At 40.4% G+C, this 23718-nt stretch overlaps 1 protein-coding gene across 1 annotated transcript in view; it reads right to left on the bottom strand.

Moving 5' to 3' along the window:
• Positions 1-287: 287 nt before the first annotated feature.
• The window catches only part of ITIH5 (inter-alpha-trypsin inhibitor heavy chain 5), an 80099-nt gene continuing 56668 nt past the window's right edge, over positions 288-23718 (bottom strand). The window contains exons 9-14 of the mRNA XM_075857471.1: positions 18815-19124; positions 11007-11560; positions 8392-8445; positions 5179-5295; positions 3900-4277; positions 288-3170 (exon numbers count right to left, since the gene is read on the bottom strand). Of these exons, the coding sequence (XP_075713586.1) occupies positions 2893-3170; positions 3900-4277; positions 5179-5295; positions 8392-8445; positions 11007-11560; positions 18815-19124 (1691 nt within the window). The 3' untranslated portion in view covers positions 288-2892. The remainder of the gene's footprint in view (positions 3171-3899; positions 4278-5178; positions 5296-8391; positions 8446-11006; positions 11561-18814; positions 19125-23718) is intronic.

Here is a 23718-nt window from a genome sequence, read left to right as displayed (position 1 = left end):
AGCAAAGTACATTTGCTTCTGGGCCTTTTAAATACAGTACTAATACAAGCTTGAAATATGCTTATGTGAATGAGGACTTACACTTATGTGATCAAGATCTGTGTATGTACAATAAGGAACATTTCCATTTCTATACTGGATGTCCTATATGAGCTAATAAAAAAATTCTAAAGCCGTTTTACAGTTTAGTGCATGGAAAGCTTTATAAATCCATGCCCTGTTCGGAAAAAATGTGCTTCTCAATATGACATCCACTAGAAGAGTTTATAAGTGTAGAAGAAAAAGAATAACTTGCAATGGTTTATTGCTGATGTTACTGTAATAACAACTCTGATCGTTTTACAATGTACATGAAAACATCTTAATATATAATACTTATCCTTCAAACCTCAGTCTTCTCAGTTCTCACGCTTTCACCAGCATCATTATTGACAATTCTATTAGTAGTAGATACATTAGGTTTTGTACCTGTTACAGTGCCTTTCGGAATCTATCCTACAGTATACATTTGAGATTCCTTTATAGGTTCTCCGTATGCTTAGGATTTTACAATCCCTGTGGTTGACATACAAACTGCAAACCACTTCTGGATATAGATGTCCTACATTTCCCTAGATTTTCTACATGACGTTGCTACAACTTCTGATTATATTTGTATGTTTCTGTATGACATTGCCACATAGGTTGTAGACTACATAGTCCGGTCCAATTGTTTAAGGCTTCATGCCCACTTCAGTCTTTTTCTTCAGGGTGCTAGCCGTTTTTCAGACGGCTAGCACCCTGACCCATTCATTTCAATGGGGCCATGCACACTTCAGCTTTTTTGACGGTCCCGTTGCTCCGTTCCGACAAAAGTACAGCATGTCCTACTTTGATCCGAGATTCCGTGACCGTGAGGCCCATGCAAGTCAATGGGGCTGTCAAAAAAACTGAAGGCATGGAAAAGGCATCCGTGTGACGTCCGTGTGTGACGGAGCCGTTGCCTAGCAATGGCCGGGAAGAAGTACACATACAGACAGATACTGCAGCCCCTTCTCTCTGTCAGCACTGATAGAGAGAAGAGCCTGCTGATCAGTGCTGGAACGCAGCGATATTAGGAAAAATATGTTTGTCGTTGTCCTGGTGACGCGTCCCTCTTCTGACATCCAGTCAGACCTCCCTGGATGACGCGACAGTCCATTTGACTGCTGCAGCATGTGATTGGCTGCAGCGGTCACATGGTCTGAAACTTCATCTTAGGAGGCCGGACTTAAGGAAGAAGCAGGCAAGCAGGGAGTTCTGAGTAAGTAGTAACTTTTTTTTTGTTGCGGGTTTCTTTTAATGAACCATTACTCTGTATTGTGAGCGCCGCGCATGGTATTCCCTGTCCAGCGGTAGTCTCTGTCCAGGGTGCTGAAAGAGTTAAAGGGCTGCACTGATCGTCAGTAACTCTTTCAGCACCCTGGACAGTGAGTACCGCTGGACAGGGAATAGCATGTGCGGCACTCACAATATTGTGTACATAGTGTGAACGGGTTTCAGTTTCCTCTCGGAAACTGAAACACGGAAGTGTACACGGAGTACACACGGGAAGCACACGGTTCAAATTACGGACACACGGATTCGTGAAAAACGGCCGTGAAAACGGTGATGGAAGTGTGCATGAGGCCTTAGGTTTGTTTTGTACTTTACTTTATATTAAAGGAAACCTGCCTCTCTTTACATTAGAAAATAATGTAGGCGTCCTAATAACATTTACCTGGAGGGCATAATTTTGCCCATTTAACAGCCACTTAAAGTTCTCCGCTCCCCTCTCCTATATCAAGGAATGTGAGTTCAAGGGCTGATCTCCTGGTGTTTTTGGCTATAGTGGGTGCCGCTGTGCCTTTTGGATCCGCCTTGATAGGACATGGTACAGATGGCATGATGTAAATGAATCATGTCTTCATGACAGGTTCCCTTTAATTGTCATGTGTACAGGTTTCCGCGCATCTGGTCAGATTTAATATTTCAGAAGTCATAAATAATAGGTTATTTATCCAAATTCTTTTTCTCCAGACCAGTCTTGTAATTTCACTGCATTGTATGTAAAAACTGCTAAATTTTAAAATAATCCTAACTAGATGTTGGCATTAAATAAAACTGGTGTAAACTGGTCTCAATCTCAATGTTTAAAGGCTCAAGTCTTCGAAGGTATCTAAGGCACCATGCACACAACCGTAGCTTTTGTCCGTAATTATGGACCCATTAATTTCTATGGCCAACGAACACCTTTCCGTATATTTGTGGGAAGGTGTCCGGGCCGTAGAAACCTTCCATAAAAAAAAGGACATGTCCTATTTTTTTATTTTACGGACAGTGTTCCCATACTTTATAATTGGAACACAGCCCGCAAATGCGGACGGCTGTCCGCGGCCAGTCGTAATCACGGACCGTGATTACGGGCACGGTCGTGTGCATGGGGCCTAGTAGGTAACATATTTTCTTATAACTTTGTTATATATGTAAAGAGGTAAACTGTTTGCTGTTACTTAACATGGAATGAATTTATCAAAATGTGGTTGACCAAAAAGTGGACAATCCATCTGAAGCCAAATATCCCACATTTTTACATATTAAAAAGAATCTTTGTTAATAACACCTATTTATGCAGTGATGACCTTAAGCGTTGTGTTGACGACATAGAAAAGCTATGCTTTGGTCTATTTTTGATTGTTCTCAAGGAACACTTTGTGCAAGCAAGTCACAGTATTTTCTGTAACCCATAAATACTACAGTATATACCCACAATGTGAGATGGATATTTTTGTAAGGAAACATAACATTTTGCGACATATTTCTTATTGTCCACAGATCTTCTCCTGGCAACTGAAAGTCTAAAAATTGCAGAAATTGCCCGTGATGATTTCTGCTTTAAATTTCATTTGTAATTAAATCATTCCCACAATCGAAAGGATGAGACACCAAATAATCCTGATACATTCCATCAATCAGTTTTTCGGCATTATTTTTTGCAAACCAACAGTCGACTTGATGAAGGCCATTATACAACTTCCTTTGCTTTCTAATCACAGGGACTGAGCGATTTCTCACCTTCAACATACTGACAATATTTGATGACTGGTTTGTAGCTTGGCCTTTGATGCTTACTGACACATTGTTGACTTTAACTTCATTATATAAGAATTGCCCTATGGAAGGAAATATAAATACAAGTTATCAATTTTACAAAATATGGAAATTTTACCTTAATTAGAATATTATTGTTCACAGGTAGCAATAAATGTTTCATCAGTGCAAATAAGCATGGCATTGCCCATGGACCAATTCGATATTTACTTCCATTTTACTTAAAGAGGTATTACGATGTCAGCAAATAAATGTTATTCTTTGTATAATGAAAAGTTATACAATTTTCCATTATACTTGCTGTTTCATTTCCTCACATTTTTAAAAATTTCTGCTTGCTGTCATTCAATAGGAACCTTCATTGTTTACTTCCAGTGGCTATAAATCTGCTCATGGTCATGGGATGGACACAGGTACAGAACAGATATCATAGCTGTGTCCTGTAAAGAGTTGTGTAAATGTGTGTCCATCACACAACACATACAAATTTATATCCACTGCAGGTAAATAATGTGGGGGTTCCTATTGAATGCCAGCCAGCATAGATCTTGGAAAATGTGAGAAATTTATTAAACAGAAAGTATACTGGAAAATTGTATAGGTTTATATTATACAAAGAATAACATTCATTTTCTGAATCTGGACAACCCCTTTAACTGGACTAATGGGTCTACCTTTAGATATTCTTACTATCCTCAGATCTGCTGTCTCAGCTCCTTATTTTGTTCATAATAAATATATTTCAGCTTATGAAAGGCCAACATACTTATCAACAATACATTAAAACGTACCTAAAAGTCCATGAGAATTAGTAGACAATCCTTTGCTGTTAGAAATGTAAAATCCCAAGTGATCTCTTTGATACGGAGCTGGATTTTTGTAGCGATGAACCAGGATTACAAAGCTGATGGTTCCTTGGATGGTTATGGTGACATTTGATTTAGCAGCAATGGAGACCATCAGGTCATCGTTCTTCACGGTTGCACTTTTGTCACATGTGAAAATGAGACGATCTCTACCGTCCAGGATGACCTTGGCTGGAGTAACTTCTATATAAGTGCGTCTTGGCTTATTAATGATGATGGTAATTCTGCTGAAGTAGGTCCTCTGTTTCTTATGACCCTTGGGTGGGGCTGGAGCTCCAATCAACTCTCCATTTACGGTTACACCTTAAGATGGATAAAACATTATTTAGCTAAAGCTGGTTTACACGGGCAGATTTCTGCCCATAATGAGCGCCGATCAATGATATAACAAGTTTATTAGCGTGTGTTGAAAGGCCTTTTCACAAAGACCATTGCTCTCTGTATGGGGACGAGCAATCGTGATTACAATAGTTAGATCCCCATCAGTTTCCACCATTGTCGGCAGCACATCTCCTGTTTGCACAGGGAGATGTGCTTCTGACGACAATAGTTGTATAGGCTACATAAACAATGTGGTCAGCTGACAAACGAGCGTTTGCTAGTTTGTCGGCTGATTATTGCCCTGTTTACACAGGCTAATAATCGGAAACAAGCATTCGTTATAACGTTCGTGTGGCCGATTATTGGCCCGTCTAAATGGGCTTTCACGTTATTCTCAAAAAAGATAGTTTACCCATATGTACATTATTTTACCCTTCAAATTCACTTTTTGGATATTAAATATAGGACTGAGACTGTCAAGCATTTAATATAAAAAGTTATTTCCCTTAGCCATAAAACGTATTCTACCATTTGCCATCCTTCCCCTTGCCCCAAAAAAAAGTCAGACAAAGAAATTAACATTATACTATTTAGAGCGGAGGGGGCAATATGGAAAGGAGGAGGGAACACGGATCATTAAAGAACTGACAACTAATGCTACTGTGTGTAAATGAATACTTTGTTCTGAATATATATAATGAAGAATAAGGAAAAAAAATAGTCATTTCAGATGTACTTCGCTGCACGTCAGAAAAATGTAGGCAAATCTACAGTTTAGCGTGTCCTATATAGTGTTACTTAGATGATTGTACATTAAATTAATCATAAGTTGTCTTTGTTCTATAATTTGGTTGATTAATCACAATTTTTATCAGGAACTTACCAGAGTTTTTGTGGTCTGACACAAGCCTCAGTATGTCACCAGGTTCACCATCAATGTTGAAGCACACTGTCAACTTACTCAATGGGAAGTCAACAACAAAATGGGGATCTCCATCCGCTAGTAGGATGTATAAATATACAGAAGGTCAGATGACAACATTTCAATCCAGGTCAAACACAAAGGTTTCTAGAAAAATATTATTTCCCTAGGTCTTGTTTTTACAGATACAAATATATGAAGTTTATACTTTTGAATAATTTAAGTCAACACTTTTTACTGATTCTTGGCATCCAGCCATGAAACGTAATTTCTGGTTAAATATCTAGACTGAATGTCCCCAATACAAATCCAATATTAATTTGCAGGAAATAATCTCATACCTGCCAAGAAGAGGAATATTATCCATTTTGGGACTCCTGATGTTTGGCCATTCTCTAGAGATTTCAGACAAAGTTTTTTGAGCGACTTGTCATTCTTGGTTGTGTTAGGTGGTACAAGCTAATGGATGTGTGATTCACACAAGATGCACCAGAAGGGTATTTCAAATTCTGTTTAATTTAACCCATTCCTGCCGCAGCCATTTTTCAAATTAAAATTTTTCCCTCCCCACCTTCCAAAATTAATAATATTTTGCTCCATTTTTACGGTGCAAGGTGACGTTTTTCATTCTTTGTGGGGTAGAAAATGAAAAAAAAAAGCGATTCCCCCAGTGTTTTTTGCGCTTCGTTTTTACGGCATTCACCGCGCAATTTAAACGTCATGTTAACTTTATTCTGGAGGTCAATACAATTACGCCGATGCCAAATTTATTACGTTTTCTTTATATTTTACTACTTTTACAAGGAAGTACCTTTTTTATTTTTCTATCGATTGAGCGGTATGAGGGCTTATTTTTTGCGGGACAAACTGTAGTTTTTAATGGTACCATTTTGTGGTACATGCAAGTTTTTGATCACCTGGGGGGCAGATGGGCTGTCAGAGGGGGTCGCCCCCTCTTTCTAACTCTTTCCAATGCTTTAGACCACAGCATCTAAGGGGTTAAACGTGGGGGCTCATGTTGGAACTAAATCCCGCTTGTTACAGTGAAATGTCGGCTATAACATAAAGCCGACACCTGTGTTGTTTGGAGTGGGCTCAGCCCGTGAGCCCGCTCCACACTTCCCCTAACTGGCTAGTACGTAATGATACGTCATACGTCTGGAAGAGGCAAGTTGACTCAATAAGTAATGCATTACATATTTGTCTCATCACCTCTTAGTCTAACATGTAACATGCTGCCCTGTATCTTTAGCGGCTATAATATTACAGCAGCTGTAGGTCATACAAGGGCTTATCACTCATCCAGTCTCTTCAGACACGAGCTCAGGTACGGTGAAGTTATTTGTTACACAACAGTTGCACACAATCAAGGAGGGCCCAGAGTTTCACAATCCAAGTTACAGCGGGATCCCTGCCGATCTCCTACAAGCTCACCTCAGCAGCTGTTTCAACGTCACTCATCATTCCTCTCACTCTGCAATATTTTTTTATGGTTTTCTTTTTGTTTATTTCTTTTGTAGTAATGTGAGAAGTAAATCACCAATATATTTAATATATACACTGAATGGCCACTATTAGAGACCCCTGCCCTTTTACGATTGGAATTTAGACACGAGACCTTGGAGTGCAGCATAAAATAAAGTAAGCAAATTTTCTGTTTATCAGTTTTAGTGTGTATCCAAATTAGAAGCGACTTTGAATGAGACATGGTCATCGGTGCTGGACAGCCTTGGGCCAGTATTTAAAAAAAGGCCAACCTTGTGGAGGTGGAGTTATGGTCTGGAGAATGTTTTCTTGCCACACCTTGGGTCCTCTGATGCTTGTGGATGGATGTTTGAACTGTAGAGCATCCTTACACATTGTGAACTGCAAGAAGCTATCCTGTCCGAATGGGCCAATATTCCTGCTGCGGTTCTGAAGGCCAACACGCTGCTAGATGGGTGTCTTTAATAAAGTGGCCATTTAGTGTGTGTATATATACAAAATCCAATGGAATTGTTCAGAAGTCTTTCACTTCATCTAAGAAAGCTGTTCAGATGCATTGTGAAGCGCTTTAAGCTATTTCCAGTTAGAATGGTTGTACTGCTACTGGCAAAAACAATATGGAGGAATAATAATATTCAGCCTTCCTTTATACCCTACAGTCTGTATAAAACGCCCCATGTTGGTGTATTAAACCAGAAGATGGCTTAACTTGACTGTTTTAGAGAAATTTTCAGACTTTTTGTCAACAGTCTACAATTAAGCTGACATATTTGGCAACCTTCTTCTTTTAAAGCTGAACATTCAGTATGTGTGAAGCTTTATAAAACACAATACTATTCACCAGAAAGTAAATCAATTCACAAGTTTTAATATACCAGAGCACAATTTTATATTATGTTAAAAAAAATGCTGAGGACTCATGCACCCGACCGTAGCCATGTGCACGGTCGTGATTTTCGGGTCGGCCAGCCGCAAATCGCGGCCCGTGCACATAGCCGCGTCCATTATTTCCTATGAGCCTGGACCGCAGAACACGGCCATAATAAGACTTGCACGGAGCGTGGAAACCACGTTGTGTGCATGGGCCCATAGAAATGAATGGGGCCGCAATTCTCCCGTGGATTTTCGTCGGAATTGCGGCCACAAAAGCGCATTCGTGTGCATGGGGCCTTTAAACTGCCCCGCTATTTGATAAGGAATTGTTTAATCAAAGTTGTGTCTATACAAAATATTCAGCCTTTGTTATTGTGCTTTGTGTGGTTATGACCTCTAATATGGTAGAGATAAGCGAATGCTTGAATATCCATCTTGTCAGCATTTAATAGAGCTGTATGTGATGAAAATAGATAAATAGAGGCTTGGATATGGATCCGCATATCCACCTGCATAGTTTTATGTGTGGGAAATACGGCTCCGTGATAAAAAAAAAAATCGGCAAGACACATTTTTACAAGATCCACTAATCTAAAATTTTGAATACATATCATGACCTCAAACATATAATTATATATATAAATATATATATATATATATATATATATATATACACACACACACACACGCATAAACTATAGTTCTATTGTGATTGTGCTATCATTGTCCTTCTGTAATAAAGAAGACATTCAGAATATTTTTTATAACAAAATGTAGAGTTTCAAAGGAAATTTCCATGAAATTATGTGAAATTACCTGATGTTTTGGAGATGGGTGGTTTGTTCTTGGTTTTTAGTTTAGAAGGAATTTCTGTGAATACAAAAAATTACATTTTAGAGCATGTATTACTCTGAAATTCCCCGACAAAAACATCAGATACTGTTGTGCTTCCTTTTGATAACCCATCTCAATTGAAAAATATTTATACAGAGCTACTGTAAAATACACACTTTGTACTCTCATTGTTAGGAAAGCTGACCTGTACCTTTACTTTACTTCTAAGTGTATTGAAATGGATATTTTTAGTAAAACCTGCCATTTAGAGTCATAATGCAGGATATACACTTGGCAATTCATAATATACCCCAGCTGTTAGCTGTTTTCTTATATAATAATAGTTTTTCTCTCTGATTTTAAGAAATAGTGTAATGTATTTTATGGTAGTTTTGTAAATTAGATTTAAAGAGAACCTGTCACTAGGTCATATAAGTTGAATCGGTTAACTGACCTGAATAACGCTGTCTCATTGATTCCAGCAGTGATTTTTGTTTTCCTGGACACCCCTCCCCCCCCCCTCCCGTTCCAGAGATATGGCCAATTGTTGTGTTTGTTTCCTGTATGCTAATTTGCTGTAGTTACCCCAATGGGGTGGAGCTAGCTTCCCTGCCTCTGATACTGACCAATCAGCGCAAGGCAGCTTGATGGTAGTTCACGTCCTGTCGGCTAACTGTAGCAAATTATCATAGAGGGAGCCAACACAACAGTTGGCCATATTACTGGAATGGGGGCATCCAGAAAAAAACAGAGCTGGAATCAGGGAGAAAGCGTCATTCAGGTAAGATAAAGTCTAGGTACACATTAAAAAAAACTATATATATATATATATATATATATATATATATCTATATATATATATATATATATATATATATATATATATATATATATACATGCATATATATATATATATATATATATATATATATAAAATTATTTATTATTTTTTTCTTTTAAATCTTCTCTGTGATTGGTGCAACTTTCTAATTACTTTTTATTAAAAAAATATTTTTGCTTTATGAGATACAGCTGCTTTGTATCCTGTATGGTAGCTAAAATGTATGGAAGTCAATTGACAGAGAAATGACATAGATGATTACAGTCTCCATGAAGCAATAGAGTAAACCCGCTCGCTTAGAGACCAGGGTGTGACAAGGGAGATATATACAGAGCCTTGACTTTATATAGTGTATAGGGTTGCTATTCTGCCTTATTTAGGTTTTCAGCAGTACAATAGAGCTGTCATTAAAGGCATGGTGTCGCCCCAAAAACATGTTTTTTTTAAGTGTCCCCCACACTCTGATAATGAAATAACTCTGCTCACATTGTCGAGTCTACACAGAAAAGTCGACAAGTTATCTGGCGAAAATAAAAAATAGCTGATTGTGTTTGCTCTAGTGGCTAGTATCAATTATGGAATATTTCAGGATATTTTTTTTTATATGGATAGTCACATAAAAATAAAAACCACCAAAAATGAAAAATATATGTTTATAATAAAAACTTGATGACATTTTCTGTGGATATACTCAGTTTAAGGGCATGACCAGACGTGGCGTATTTCTGCGGACACTGTCCGCGTCAAAGCCGCACATAATCTGCATTGCAGATTCTGTTGCGGCTCTGCCTAAAATGGGCATTAAATTGATGCGGACTAGCCGTTGCGTATACAGGTGAAGAGTACTTCCCTTCTCTCTATCAGTGCATGATAAAGAGAAGGGGCAGCTCTTTCCCTAGTAAAAGTAAAAGAAATTCATACTTACCCGGCCGTTGTCTTGGTGACGCGTCCCTCTTTCGACATCCAGCCCGACCTCCCTGGATGACGCGGCAGTCCATGTGACCACTGCAGCCTGTGATTGGCCTGTGAGTGGCTGCAGCTGTCACTTGGACTGAAACGTCATCCTGGGAGGCCGGACTGGAGGAAGAAGCAGGGAGTTCTCGGTAAGTATGAACTATGAACTATTTTTTTTACACGTTGATCTATATTGTGATCAGAAGTCACTGTCCTGGGTGCAGAAACAGTTACTGCCGATCGTTTAACTCTTTCAGCACCCTGGACAGTGACTATCTCCTGACGTGACCTAGCAACCCTCCCGTAATTACGAGTGCACACACGTAGTCACCAGTAATTACGGGATCCCCATTGACTTCTATGGGCCTGCCTGTGCCGTAATAACGGCCCGTGATTACGGGCATTTTTACGTTAGTGTGCATAGGTCCAGCCAGAATGAAGAAATGTCATGTTCGTAAAACCAATACGCTACGCAACACACGTAACATCTGCGTATTTCATTGCAGAATTTTGAATCTCCATTGAAGTCAATGGAGAAATTCCGCAATGAGTCCGCAACAAGTCCGCTACACGTCCGCAACAGCCAGTGTATGCTGCGGACACCAAATTCCGCACCGCAGCCTATGCTCCGCAGCGGAGTTTTCCGCAACGTGTAAACGAATCTCACTAAAAAGCTGTGGAAAGCAATGGAGAAACGTGTACGCTGCGGATTTCCATAGCGGACTGTCCGCAGCGGAATTCCAGAGCAATTCCGCCACTGGTCTGGTCATGCCCTAACAGCATAATACTACACTTGCATTACCTTGAGTAACTTTTTTTCCAAGCAGTGTGAGTAGTTTCTGACCAATCCCCTCTGTATAAAGGCTGGTTATCTCATCTTTAGGAAAATCTGCCTGGAATCCATAGTCTTTGACTTCAAGCAGTGTAAATGGAGTCACAAAGTTATATTTCAGTGCAATTTCGCTGGCCTTTCTTGTTATTGCGTCTTTTTCAACATCACTGTCACTTTTATGCCAAGCTGTCAGGAGTTCCTTGAATGACAGGTAACCCCACAGCCTTTCTATGTGGTTCCTGTATTCCTTACTGTCCTCAAATATCTCAGATCCTGTAATCTCATTTTGTCCAGCACCTTCAATCTTCACATCGGCTTCTAGGATAACATATTTATTGCTGTTGCTTGCTTTGATTTCAACATGCAAAATATTATTGGAGTGGTTAACAAGTTTCCCAGCCACTACTATTTCTGACCCATTAAAGTAGTTGTAGAACATGTTCTGTGTGATGTACTCAACACTGTCTTCTGGGTAGTTGATGCGTATATCTGACAACAGAGGTGTTCCAATCTCATCATAGAACCTGAAATGTAAATAACATTATTAAAAGTAGACGCTACTTGCAATGCAGATCAGTCAGTGAATGTACATTGTATATTATTGCTATACTAGTGGTTTGGGAAAAATGACTGGTTAAGAACTAATATTTATTCATATAGGTGGATTTTATTTTTTTAGGTGGAAATTCTCTTTGGGCCCCCACAATACCAGTATGTTTAAAATGTGTGCTAAAAGCCTCACATTTATAAGTATAGTAAATATAGTACTAATGCAATTTAAGATAATAAAAATATAAAATTCTTGCATATAACTTGGTACTCACAGGCTGCTGCTGTATCTTTCTGTTTGTTTGATTTGCATTGCAGTCACAGCAAATTATAACTAGATTATTTCAGTTGAAGAGGTGCTGACTAACTTTGTGTTTGACAATTCATTCTGATAAATCATAACTCAGAATTGTGTATTTTTTACAATATAGTAAACTAGTGACTCAGTAATTACTAAGTAAATATAAAAATACAAATAGACTATATGATTTAAATGACATATACTCAGGGCAATATTTACTTATAGGCAGCCCTGGGGAAAGGGTGGCTCCTGAAGGGGAAATCTACAGATAAATACGCTATATTGGTGCCAGGGCATCTGAGGCCTCCTTTCAGCAGACCGACTCTGACTGCAGTGTTGTAAATGAATAAGAACTGTGGAACTGTCAATGTGGGAGTGGTGGGCATTTGAAAGGTGAATAAATTAGTATTTGTCAGTTTAATCTTTACCCAATCAGAGGCTCTGTTTACATCGCATTTGAGCCCTACATTGGTCATATCAGTCAAACATATCCATAGGACTCTATTCACCAGACGGAGGCAAATTAGACTCATTTTGGCCTTTGTTGGGCTGGTACAGGTCAACACACTTTTTTTTTTTTTTCATTTTGCTGTATAGAAAAGCATAGTCTGCTACGATTTTCTATGCAGAGGCATCCAGCCAAAAAGTGTACCGCGTGCTATATGTTTTATTAACATGGGAGCATATGAGCGGCGTATGACTATACAATGACATACATCAAAGTTTTCCATCAGAGATACACGTCAGGCAATAGTCCGACATATACATCTGATGGAAGGCTCAGATGTGATTTGAACAGAGCCTAGTTTGTACATATTTAAAAGCAGAAGGAAAATGGAAACTAATTCTACATTGATTGCATCAATATATAAATGAATACCCCATGAAAATGCTGGTTAACATTAACTCTCCAGTGCACAAGCAGATGTTTATTGTGGGGCAGATATAGATCTATTTAAAGAAGCAGGTGGAATATTTAACAAAACAACAAACACTTGGAATAGATATTAATATTAGACCTAAACACATACTCTGTTTAGCTTTCAGAATTGTCCGTTAAGCATTACATGCAGGGCTGCACCGTCCATGAGGCGAGATGAGCTTCTCGCCTCAGGCAGCAGCCTGCTACCTATCTAAGTGGGGCGGCGGTGCCACTGAAACCAGTCACCTTGTACTAATTTTACCTGCATCTACAGCACGCAGATACAAATTAGCGCTGAATGGCCGTTCCGTCCCCGACCATTCAGCGCCTTACAATTACGCTGATTGGCAGGGCAAAAGGACTCATTCTGCTCTGCCAATCAGCGCATTTCAATGATGCTAGCAGCACGATGACGTCATTGCGCAGCTTCCGTTGTTGAAAGGTGGTAATTGACTAGCAAGTTATTCTGCCCTGCCAATCAGCGCCTTTCAACGACGCTAGCGGCGCGATGACGTCATCGTGCCGCTTGCGTCGTTCAGCCCCAGCAGTCCTGCTCAGAAGAGAGCAGGCCTGCATTGCCACTAGAAAGCGCGGGAATGGGATCATATGAGTATGAGTGAGTATTTTTCTAATAAAACTGAGTGGCATTATCTACAGGGGGAGCTCTATCTACAGGGGTGGGCTACATGTGGAGCGCTATCTACAGGGGAAGCTATATGTAGGGCACTGTCTACAGAGGTGGGCTATATGTGGAGCACTATCCATAGGAGGAACTATTTTTAGGGCACTATCTACAATATATACAGGGGTGGGTTACCTATATGGCACTATCTACAGGTGGGCTATATGTAGGGCACTGTCTACAGGGTTGGGCTATATGTGGGACACTATATACAGGTGGTGCTATATGTGAGGCACTATCTACAGAGGTGGGCTATATGTGGAGCACTATATATAGGGGGAGCTATATGTAGGGCAACACGGTGGCTCAGTGGTAAGCACTATTGCCTTGCAGCTCTAGAGTCCATATGTGGGCACTATCTACAAGGGGCTGTATGTGGGGCACGATCTACAGGGGCTTCTATGTAGGACACCATCTACAGAGGCTCTATGGGGGTCACTATCTACAGGGGGCACAGTGTGTGTGTGTGTGTGTGTGTGTGGGGGGGGACGACGACAGTATATGGTAATATTATAATGAGGGATACAGTGTATGGTGCTATTATAATTAGAGGTGCAGTGTATGGCGCTATTATATTTAGGGGTGTTGAGAATTTTATCTTCTTTTATAGGTGCAGAAATGTTTTAAAAGTGAGAAGCTGAAGATATCTGATCGAAAAACTGCAGAAATGGGTTGTGGCCGGGAGAAGTCATCATAGGGTCTGGACCGAATGGAGAAGAAAAGAGAAAAATAACTAGAAACTGAGACGTCACCTGTAAGTCACTTAATGTAAATTTTTATTCTGCCTCTAATCAGTAATATAGCCACTTTATATATGTTATGAGCGTTGTTCTGGTGCTGTATATATGTACTGAGCTTTGTTCTGGTGCTGTATGTATGTACTGAGCTTGGTTCTGGTGCTGTATATATGTACTGAGCTTGGTTCTGGTGAAGTATTTATGTACTGAGCTTGGTTCTGGGGCTGTATTTATGTACTTAGCTAGGTTCTAGCATTGTATATATGTATGGAGCTTGGTTCTTGTACTGTATATATGTCAGAGCTTGGTTCTACTGCTGTATTTATGTACTGAGGTTGGTTCTGGTGCTCTATATATGTATTACGCTTGGCTCTCGTGCCGTATATATGTCAGAGCTTGGTTCTGATGCTGTAATTATATAGGATATATTTATAATAACAGAATTGCAGGGCAGATGGAATTGTTTTCAATTCATTGTATATTTAATAGGAACCTGACAATATTTCCAATTTCCAAATATTTTTTCAGATGCAGCAAAATCTATGAAATCAACTTTTAAAACGGCACGCACTATATGCTAATTACCCATTAAAGGGTCATGGGGCGGTGCCGCTATCCTGAAGAGTCACGCAGTCCTGCCTCCAAACCCACCTTTCCATGTTTGATTGAGATTCCCCTGGCTGATACAACTTTCTCAGATGCGCCATTGCCTTGTACTACTTGGGCACGCACCGTGCATCGAGGTGTACCCTGCCCGGCTTCATCGCTGCACCGCGCATGCCAGGGGAGTTCAAGGCAACGGCGCATCTGCAAGAGTTTGAGGAGGCTGGTAGTGATGTAGAACAGCCAGGGGGATGTCAATCAAAATTTGGGGGTGCCATATAAATTTTCGCCTCAGGCAGCAGAAAAGCTAAAATCAGCCCTGATTACATGAATGTTAAAAATTTTGCATTCAGCTTAAGAATCAATTTCTCCCCTGTACCCTAAAATAAACTTTTTAGGCATCAATTCATACAATTATAAAAGAGGACCAACAGTTAATAAATGAAAAGAATAAACATTGTAGTGCCATGTAAACCAAGTGGTTTATTCTAAGTTACCTATATCCTCAGCTATTTAGACCTCCTAATAAACAAGGTCGGGATGCTCCTGGTTCCCATATTAAAGTAGAATATGGATTTTCTATTTTATTTGCATCTTGTCTGTGTTTCAATCTTCCCTCTGTCCGGCGTTTAAGTTTTGTTCAGGTTCTCCAGTTTGGGCATCATGAATGCAGAGTTGGATTGAGAAACCCCGGGCTGGGATTTGTGATGTCACACCGTATGGATCAGTTTCAGTCAAAACTATTTTTGGTTCATTATGTAAATAACTCTGCTTAGACCTTAAGGCTTTCACATGAGCATAATACGGGTGTTTTTTGTGTCTGTATTACTAATGCAACACCGGGAACTCCTGCGGTTCATCGGAACCGGAGTAGGAGCACCCGTATTACACTTGTGTGAAATGTGCCTTAGGCTGAAGTCTACCTCTGGGCTTTGTATTCTGTGTCTGACACAAGGGAGACATGTAGGCATCTTCAGCTGCTGTGGACTATCCATTTGGCTACTCTGTTTCTTTTGTAAGTGTTTAGAATATGGGAAAGAAATCGCTGTTAAATCTATGGACATTTTAGAATGCCTGGCAAGGTAAGACTGAAGCTGAAATAACCAATGATTCAAAGAGCCCTAACTTTTTTATGTTTCCATTGACATGGCTGTACGAGGGCTTGTTTTTTGAGAGAAGAGTTTTATGTTTTTTAATGGCACCACTTTGTGGTATAAATAATATTTGTGGGGGGGGGGGGGAAGAAAAAATACAGCAATTTTCTGGGGTTTTAAATTGACGTTGTTTACCATGCAGAATAAATAAAATGTTACCTTTATTCTATGGGTCAGCACAATTATGGTGATGCCCGATATCCATAGGCTTTTCCTGTTTTACTACTTTTGCACAAAACAGTTTAAAATCAAAATAATTTGTTTGTGCATAAAGGCACTCCAGGAGCCATATCTTATTTATTTTTCCGTCAATGTATCCATTTGTGGACTCGTTTTTTTATTGCGGGATGCAACGTTGTTTTTAGTGGTACCATTTGGGGTACATGGAACTGTTTAGATAGATCATTACGATCACGGCAATTCCATACAGGTGTATGTAATTATTCTTTTAGTCTCTCTAGGGTACTCCACAAAGCAATCTTCTAATCGCTGATATAATGCTTTGGTATAAATTAATGTACCAAAGCATTACTGCCCATCAGTGTAAAACTGATAGGCAGTCTATGAGAACTAATAGCATACAGCCATTGTTTGGCCCCCAGCTGTCATGGCAACCCATTGGAGGAAACCGATCGTATTTAAGGCCCCTTCCACTGTAAGCCACTTAGATGCCGATATTTACCGCAGCACCTAAGGCCCAGTTCACACTCAATTTTTTTATGTGGAATCAGTGACAAAAAATTCCGAACCCGCCTCCCATTAATTCCAATGGGAGGCGTTTTTTTCTGCGGTAGATATTAGCCACTCGAGGGGAAAAAAATCAATGGGAGGCAGAGAGAGGTTTTCACAGCATTTTTGCCCCGTGGCCCTTAATGGCTGCGGGTGAATAACGCAGTGAAAATTGCCACGAAAAAACAACTTGAAAACCACGGCAAGAAAGTGGGCAGGAAAATTCCTCAAGGAATTTTGAGGCAGATTTTTTCTGCCTGCAAAATCCTCCATGTGAACAGGGATCTGAGGCTGTTAGAGCAGGAGCGAACACCCGCTCCTCCCAGAACTGCAAACGCATGCTGGGCTTATTCCGAAGCTCCGTATAGAGGTGTACAAAATCGACCCTTAAGACCCTTTAGTAACCACCATATAAAGGCGTATTCGTGGTCACTAAAAGAAAAACAACAAAAAAAACAGATACCAGGAACCCTAATGCTTTGGTCCTTTTACTTTATAAGTACAATACATTATATTCACAGAAATCAGAGTTATGCCAACTGGATACAGGTAACTCAGGGCAAATGATACATCTGCTCAATGTGCATAGTGTGCTACATATCATACAAGATCTAAAAATATACAACATGCATACAGACTACAATTAGTATATTTATGAGCAATGACTATTAATGTCTGGGTTATATTAGGCTCATCTTCAGATGTGTCCATTCTGGTCATATAAGTTTGTGTACTGAACAAAAGATTCTATAAATAATATTACATTTGCTTTAATAAGAGCTAAGTTACATACATGGGTCAGTGTTGATTCTGGAACATGATACTACACTGGGTCACAAACATAAAAATACACTTTAAAAACAGTTATTGTCTCCACAGTAAGGGCACGTTCAGACGTGGCGGAATTTTTTTGCTGCAAATGTTGGTGCAGATTTGGGGAAATTACGCAATGAATGTGCACCAACATTTGCATATTTGACAGGTAATTCAGACGTTGCAGATATCACAGCGGACTTGCCACAGATTTCAGTTTTTGCATTGCAAAGGATGAAATACGCATTGAAATTCCGCTTCTTCTCCGCAATGGAATGAGCATGCTGCGGAGGGAAAAATCTGCACCGCAGCCTGATTTCCGCACAGTTATTTTCTGCAACGTCTTAACTAACTTTCCTAAAAATGTATAGAAAGAAATGAAAAAAAACGGCTGCTGCGGAATTCCACTGCGGACTGTCCGCAGCGGAATTCAACAGCAATTCCGCCACGTCTGAACAGGCCCTTAGCAATGCTTAAGGTTCTCTGGTGAATATTGTGTGAATCACTAATTAGTCAGATAAAATAAATTTTTATATGCAGAATTAGCTATGAATAGATATTTCTACACAATTACCAAGTTATGCTCACTGCACGTTTTTACTTAGCTGGTAAGTAAATGTTCCACGAACTCCTGAAATGTCATAGTGACATGCCAGAAGTTTTGATTGGTGGGGGTCTGAACATACCAAAAGTCTAGAAAGCCTGTTAATAGTGTTTTTTAAGCTATTTTCAGTGTTTCTATCATATGAAAAAAAGTATCTTTTTTTGTTTCCCTGTGTCTTTCTTGGTGCAGATGTTAATCTGTACTGCTGTTGTCCAAGAATTGAAAAAAAGTCTGAATTTCACTCCCATCTTTCCAGCCTTTACTCTAAATCCACTGTTGCACGCCATGAAGCTTCCTCTCCTCGATATCACTCGCCAGAAGTCTGAACTCATCACTAGTGAGATTACCCAGGCGGAGAATGCGATTAGCACCATAAAACTTAACAGGAAGGTGGGTCCTGAGGGCTTCTCAGCCCATTACTACAAAAAATACTGCAAGCTCCTTTCCCCTCATCTGGCCTAATTTTTCAACACTTTCACCCCCCCCCCCCCCCAAAGGTCTTGTGGAAGCTGCGGCAAATATGGGGGACTTCATGGAGGTCCCCAAATGTAAGTAATGAAAGAAGGTTTAGTATTAAGTCCGCTAGAATAAGAAAAAAGCAAAACATTAAAGTATGCCACTTGTTTGTTCAACCACAAAGGGGTCATTTTTATTCATTAAAGTTTGCCCGTGGGAATTACATACCCTTTAAGCTGAAGTGCAGCATCCTCATCTTCACTGATCCGACGCATCATGCCACAGTTTTCTAGAGATAATTTCTCTAACAGATGAAAATCCACATCATTGCCAATTCCAATGCTGAATAGGCAGAACTTTTCTCGAATGGCATTTTTAGTATTTCCCAAGATTCGGCTAGATTCAATCTCCCCAACGGTAGGTCGTCCATCAGTCAAAAATATAATCAGAGAGACACTTTTCTCATGCTTGCCGTTATTAGCAAGGTAATCATTGAGGAGACTTGATGCCGTCTGGATACCATCATTTATATTTGTACCTAAAATATGGAACATTTCAATACAAAGCAAGAACAAACCACATGTATAATACTGGAAAAACGTACTCATCTTTACACCATGTATAATACTGAAAAACCGTACTCATCTTTGGGATCATGTTATTGAAGGCATATCTGATGCACCCGAATATGATCTATTCTCTGCATGGAGTATTTTGCTTACAGTTTTATAAGGGGGACTCCACTTTGATTTTTTTTATATTTTGTGCCCAAAAATAAAAAAAAATCTTGAAAAATTAGGCTCCTAGACCACTAGACCATGGAATACAATAATTATGTTCTAACTAAAAGAGAAACTAATCGTTTTCCCTGTGGTCTTGTCAGGGCTGGCCTTAGGGGTATGCGAGCTGTGTGGGGGGCGCCACTGGGCTCTGCCTCTACTCTGTGCTCTTCTCTTAGTTACACACATGGAGTAAATAAGAACCGAGGAACAAGAGAAGAGGAGGAAGCTCCACCCACAGCCCTTCCTGCATGAAGCCTGTTATCCTGTCAGCAAGGAGAGAAGGTCAGTATCTATGTGTCTCTGTGTGTATATCTTTGTGAATACAGTATGTGTGTCTGTGCGTATACAGTATGTGTGTCTGTGTATCTGTGTGTATAAGTGTGTGTATACAATATGTGTTTCTGTGTGTATACAGTATGTGTCTCTGTATTTGTAGTTGTATTTGTTACAGTGTGTGTGTGTGTGTGTGTGTGTGTGTGTGTGTGTGTGTCTCTGCATGTGTTTATGTCTCTTTGTAAAAGTGTGTGTTCAATATTAAAGTAGAACAGATAAACGAAGATATCTGTGCTGCCCCCTATATATCCTGTTGTCCCAATATAACTTGCTACCCCTATATATCCTTCTGCCCCATATTTATCCTGCTGACCCTTATATAACCTACTGCCTTCTACAGTGAAGGAAATAAGTATTTGATCCCTTGCTGATTTTGTAAGTTTGCCCACTGTCAAAGTCATGAACAGTCTAGAATTTTTAGGCTAGGTTAATTTTACCAGTGAGAGATAGATTATATATATATAAAAAAAAAATCAAAAAAAAAAATCACATAGTCAAAATTATATATATTTATTTGCATTGTGCACAGAAAAATAAGTATTTGATCCCCTACCAACCATTAAGAGTTCAGCCTCCTCCAGACCAGTTACACGCTCCAAATCAACTTGGTGCCTGCATTAAAGACAGCTGTCTTAAATGGTCACCTGTATAAAAGACTCCTGTCCACAGACTCAATTAATCAGTCTGACTCTAACCTCTACAACATGGGTAAGACCAAAGAGCTTTCTAAGGGTATGTTCACACGGCGGGGGTCCGTAACGGCTGAAATTACGGGGATGTTTCAGCCTAAAAACATCCCCGTAATTTCAGCCGTACCGGCATGTGCAGGCGCTTGAACGGCGCGTCAATTACGGCCGTAATTAGCGCTGCTATTCATTGGAGTCAATGAATAGCGGCTTCAATTACGGCCAAAGAAGTGACAGGTCACTTCTTCTACGCGGGCGTCTATTTACGCGCCGTCATTTGACAGCGGCGCGTAAATATACGCCTCGTGTGAACAGACAAACGTCTGCCCATTGCTTTCAATGGGCAGATGTTTGTCAGCGCTATTGAGGCGCTATTTTCAGACGTAATTCGGGGCAAAAACGCCCGAATTACGTCCGTAAATAGGCCGTGTGAACATACCCTAAGGATTTCAGGGACAAGATCATAGACCTGCACAAGGCTGGAATGGGCTACAAAACCATAAGTAAGACGCTGGGTGAGAAGGAGACAACTGTTGGTGCAATAGTAAGAAAATGGAAGACATACAAAATGACTGTCAATCGACATCGATCTGGGGCTCCATGCAAAATCTCACCTTGTGGGGTATCCTTGATCCTGAGGAAGGTGAGAGCTCTGCCGAAAACTACACGGGGGAACTTGTTAATGATCTCAAGGCAGCTGGGACCACAGTCACCAAGAAAACCATTGGTAACACATTACGCCGTAATGGATTAAAATCCTGCAGTGCCCGCAAGGTCCCCCTGCTCAAGAAGGCACATGTACAGGCCCGTCTGAAGTTTGCAAATGAACATCTGGATGATTCTGAGAGTGATTGGGAGAAGGTGCTGTGGTCAGATAAAATTGAGCTCTTTGGCATTAACTCTACTCGCCGTGTTTGGAGGAAGAGAAATGCTGCCTATGACCCAAAGAACACCGTCCCCACTGTCAAGCATGGAGGTGGAAACATTATGTTTTGGGGGTGTTCCTCTGCTAAGGGCACAGGACTACTTCACCGCATCAATGGGAGAATGGATGGAGCCATGTACCGTCAAATCCTGAGTGACAACCTCCTTCCCTCCACCAAGACATTAAAATGGCTCGTGGCTGGGTCTTCCAACACGACAATGACCCGAAACATACAGCCAAGGCAACAAAGGAGTGGCTCAAAAAGAAGCACATTAAGGTCATGGAGTGGCCTAGCCAGTCTCCAGACCTTAATCCCATCGAAAACTTATGGTGGGAGCTGAAGATCCGAGTTGCCAAGCGACAGCCTCGAAATCTTAATAATTTACAGATGATCTGCAAAGAGGAGTGGGCCAAAATTCCATCTAACATGTGTGCAAACCTCATCATCAACTACAAAAAAGTCTGACTGCTGTGCTTGCCAACAAGGGTTTTGCCACCAAGTATTAAGTCTTGTTTGCCAAAGGGATCAAATACTTATTTCTCTGTGCACAATGCAAATAATTTGTGATTTTCTTTTTTTTTTTATATATATATAATCTATCTCTCACTGGTAAAATTAACCTAGCCTAAAAATTCTAGACTGCTCATGTCTTTGACAGTGGGCAAACTTACAAAATCAGCAAGGGATCAAATACTTATTTCCTTCACTGTATATACCCTGTTGTACCTTATATACTCTGTTGCCCTTATATACCCTGCTGCCCCTTATATACCTTGCTGCCCTTACATATCTTGCTGCCCCCTATATTCCCTGCTGCCCCCTATATACCCTGCTGTCCCTTAAATACTCTGCTGCCCCTTATATACCCTCCTGCCCCTTATATACCATGCTGCCCCTTATATATACTTCTGCCCCATATATACACTGCTGCCCCTTATAAACCCTGCTGCCCCTTATATACTCTGCTGCTCTTATATATATATATATATATATATATATATATGCGTGTGTGTGTGTGTGGGGGGGGGGTGTGTGTGTGTGTGTGTGTCTGTGTGAGTGTGTGTGTGTTTGTGTGTGCGCGTCTGTGGGTATAGTTATCATCTACGACATTATCTGTACTCAGAGAATTATCACTGTGTTATCAGCGGTGTTACATGGGACTACAGGTCACATCTACTACATTATCTGTAATCAGAGAGTTATCACTGTGTTATCTGTAGTATTACATAGGACTGCAGGTAACACTACTACATTATCTGTACTCGGAGAGTTATCTCTGTGTTATCTGTGGTGTTACATAGGACTGCAGTTAACATCTACGACATTATTTGTACTCAGAGAGTTATCACTGTGTATTATCTGTGGTGTTACATAGGACTGCAGGTAACACTACTACATTATCGGTACTCAGAGAGTTATCACTGTGTGTTATCTGTGGTGTTACATAGGACTGCAGCTAACATCCACTACATTATCTGTACTCAGAGAGTTATCACTGTGTTATCTGTGATGTTACAAAGGACTGCAGGTAATGTCTACTACATTATCTGTACTCCATTATTACGGTGTGTTATCTGTGGTGTTACATAGGGCTGCGCGGGAAATCTACGACATTAACTGTACTCACAGCGTTATCACTGTGTTATCTGTTGTTTTACTTAAAGAGGCTCTGTCACCAGATTTTGCAACCCCTATCTGCTATTGCAGCAGATAGGCGCTGCAATGTAGATTACAGTAACGTTTTTATTTTTAAAAAACGAGCATTTTTGGTCAAGTTATGACCATTTTTGTATTTATGCAAATGAGGCTTGCAAAAGTACAACTGGGCGTGTTGAAAAGTAAAAGTACAACTGGGCGTGTATTATGTGCGTACATCGGGCGTGTTTACTACTTTTACTAGCTGGGCTTTCTGACGAGAAGTATCATCCACTTCTCTTTAGAACGCCCAGCTTCTGGCAGTGCAGACACAGCCGTGTTCTCGAGAGATCACGCTGTGTCGTCACTCACAGGTCCTGCATCATGTCAGACGAGCGAGGACACCGGCACCAGAGGCTACAGTTGATTCTGCATCAGCATCAGCGTTTGCAGGTAAGTAGCTACATCGACTTACCTGCAAACGCCGATGCTGCTGCAGAATCAACTGAAGCCTCTGGTGCCGGTGTCCTCGCTCGTCTGACACGATGCAGGACTTGTGAGTGACGTCACAGCGTGATATCTCGAGAACACGCTGTGTGTCTGCACTGCCAGAAGCTGGGCGTTCTGAAGAGAAGTGGATTATACTTCTCATCAGAGCGCCCAGCTAGTAAAAGTATTAAAAACGCCCCGATGTACACACATAATACACGCCCACTTGGACTTTTACTTTTAAACACACCCACTTGGACTTTTGCAAGCCTCATTTGCAT

This window comes from Rhinoderma darwinii, chromosome 3 (assembly GCF_050947455.1).
Source record: "Rhinoderma darwinii isolate aRhiDar2 chromosome 3, aRhiDar2.hap1, whole genome shotgun sequence".
NCBI lineage: Eukaryota > Metazoa > Chordata > Amphibia > Anura > Rhinodermatidae > Rhinoderma > Rhinoderma darwinii.
This window is presented reverse-complemented; position numbering and strand designations above follow the sequence as displayed.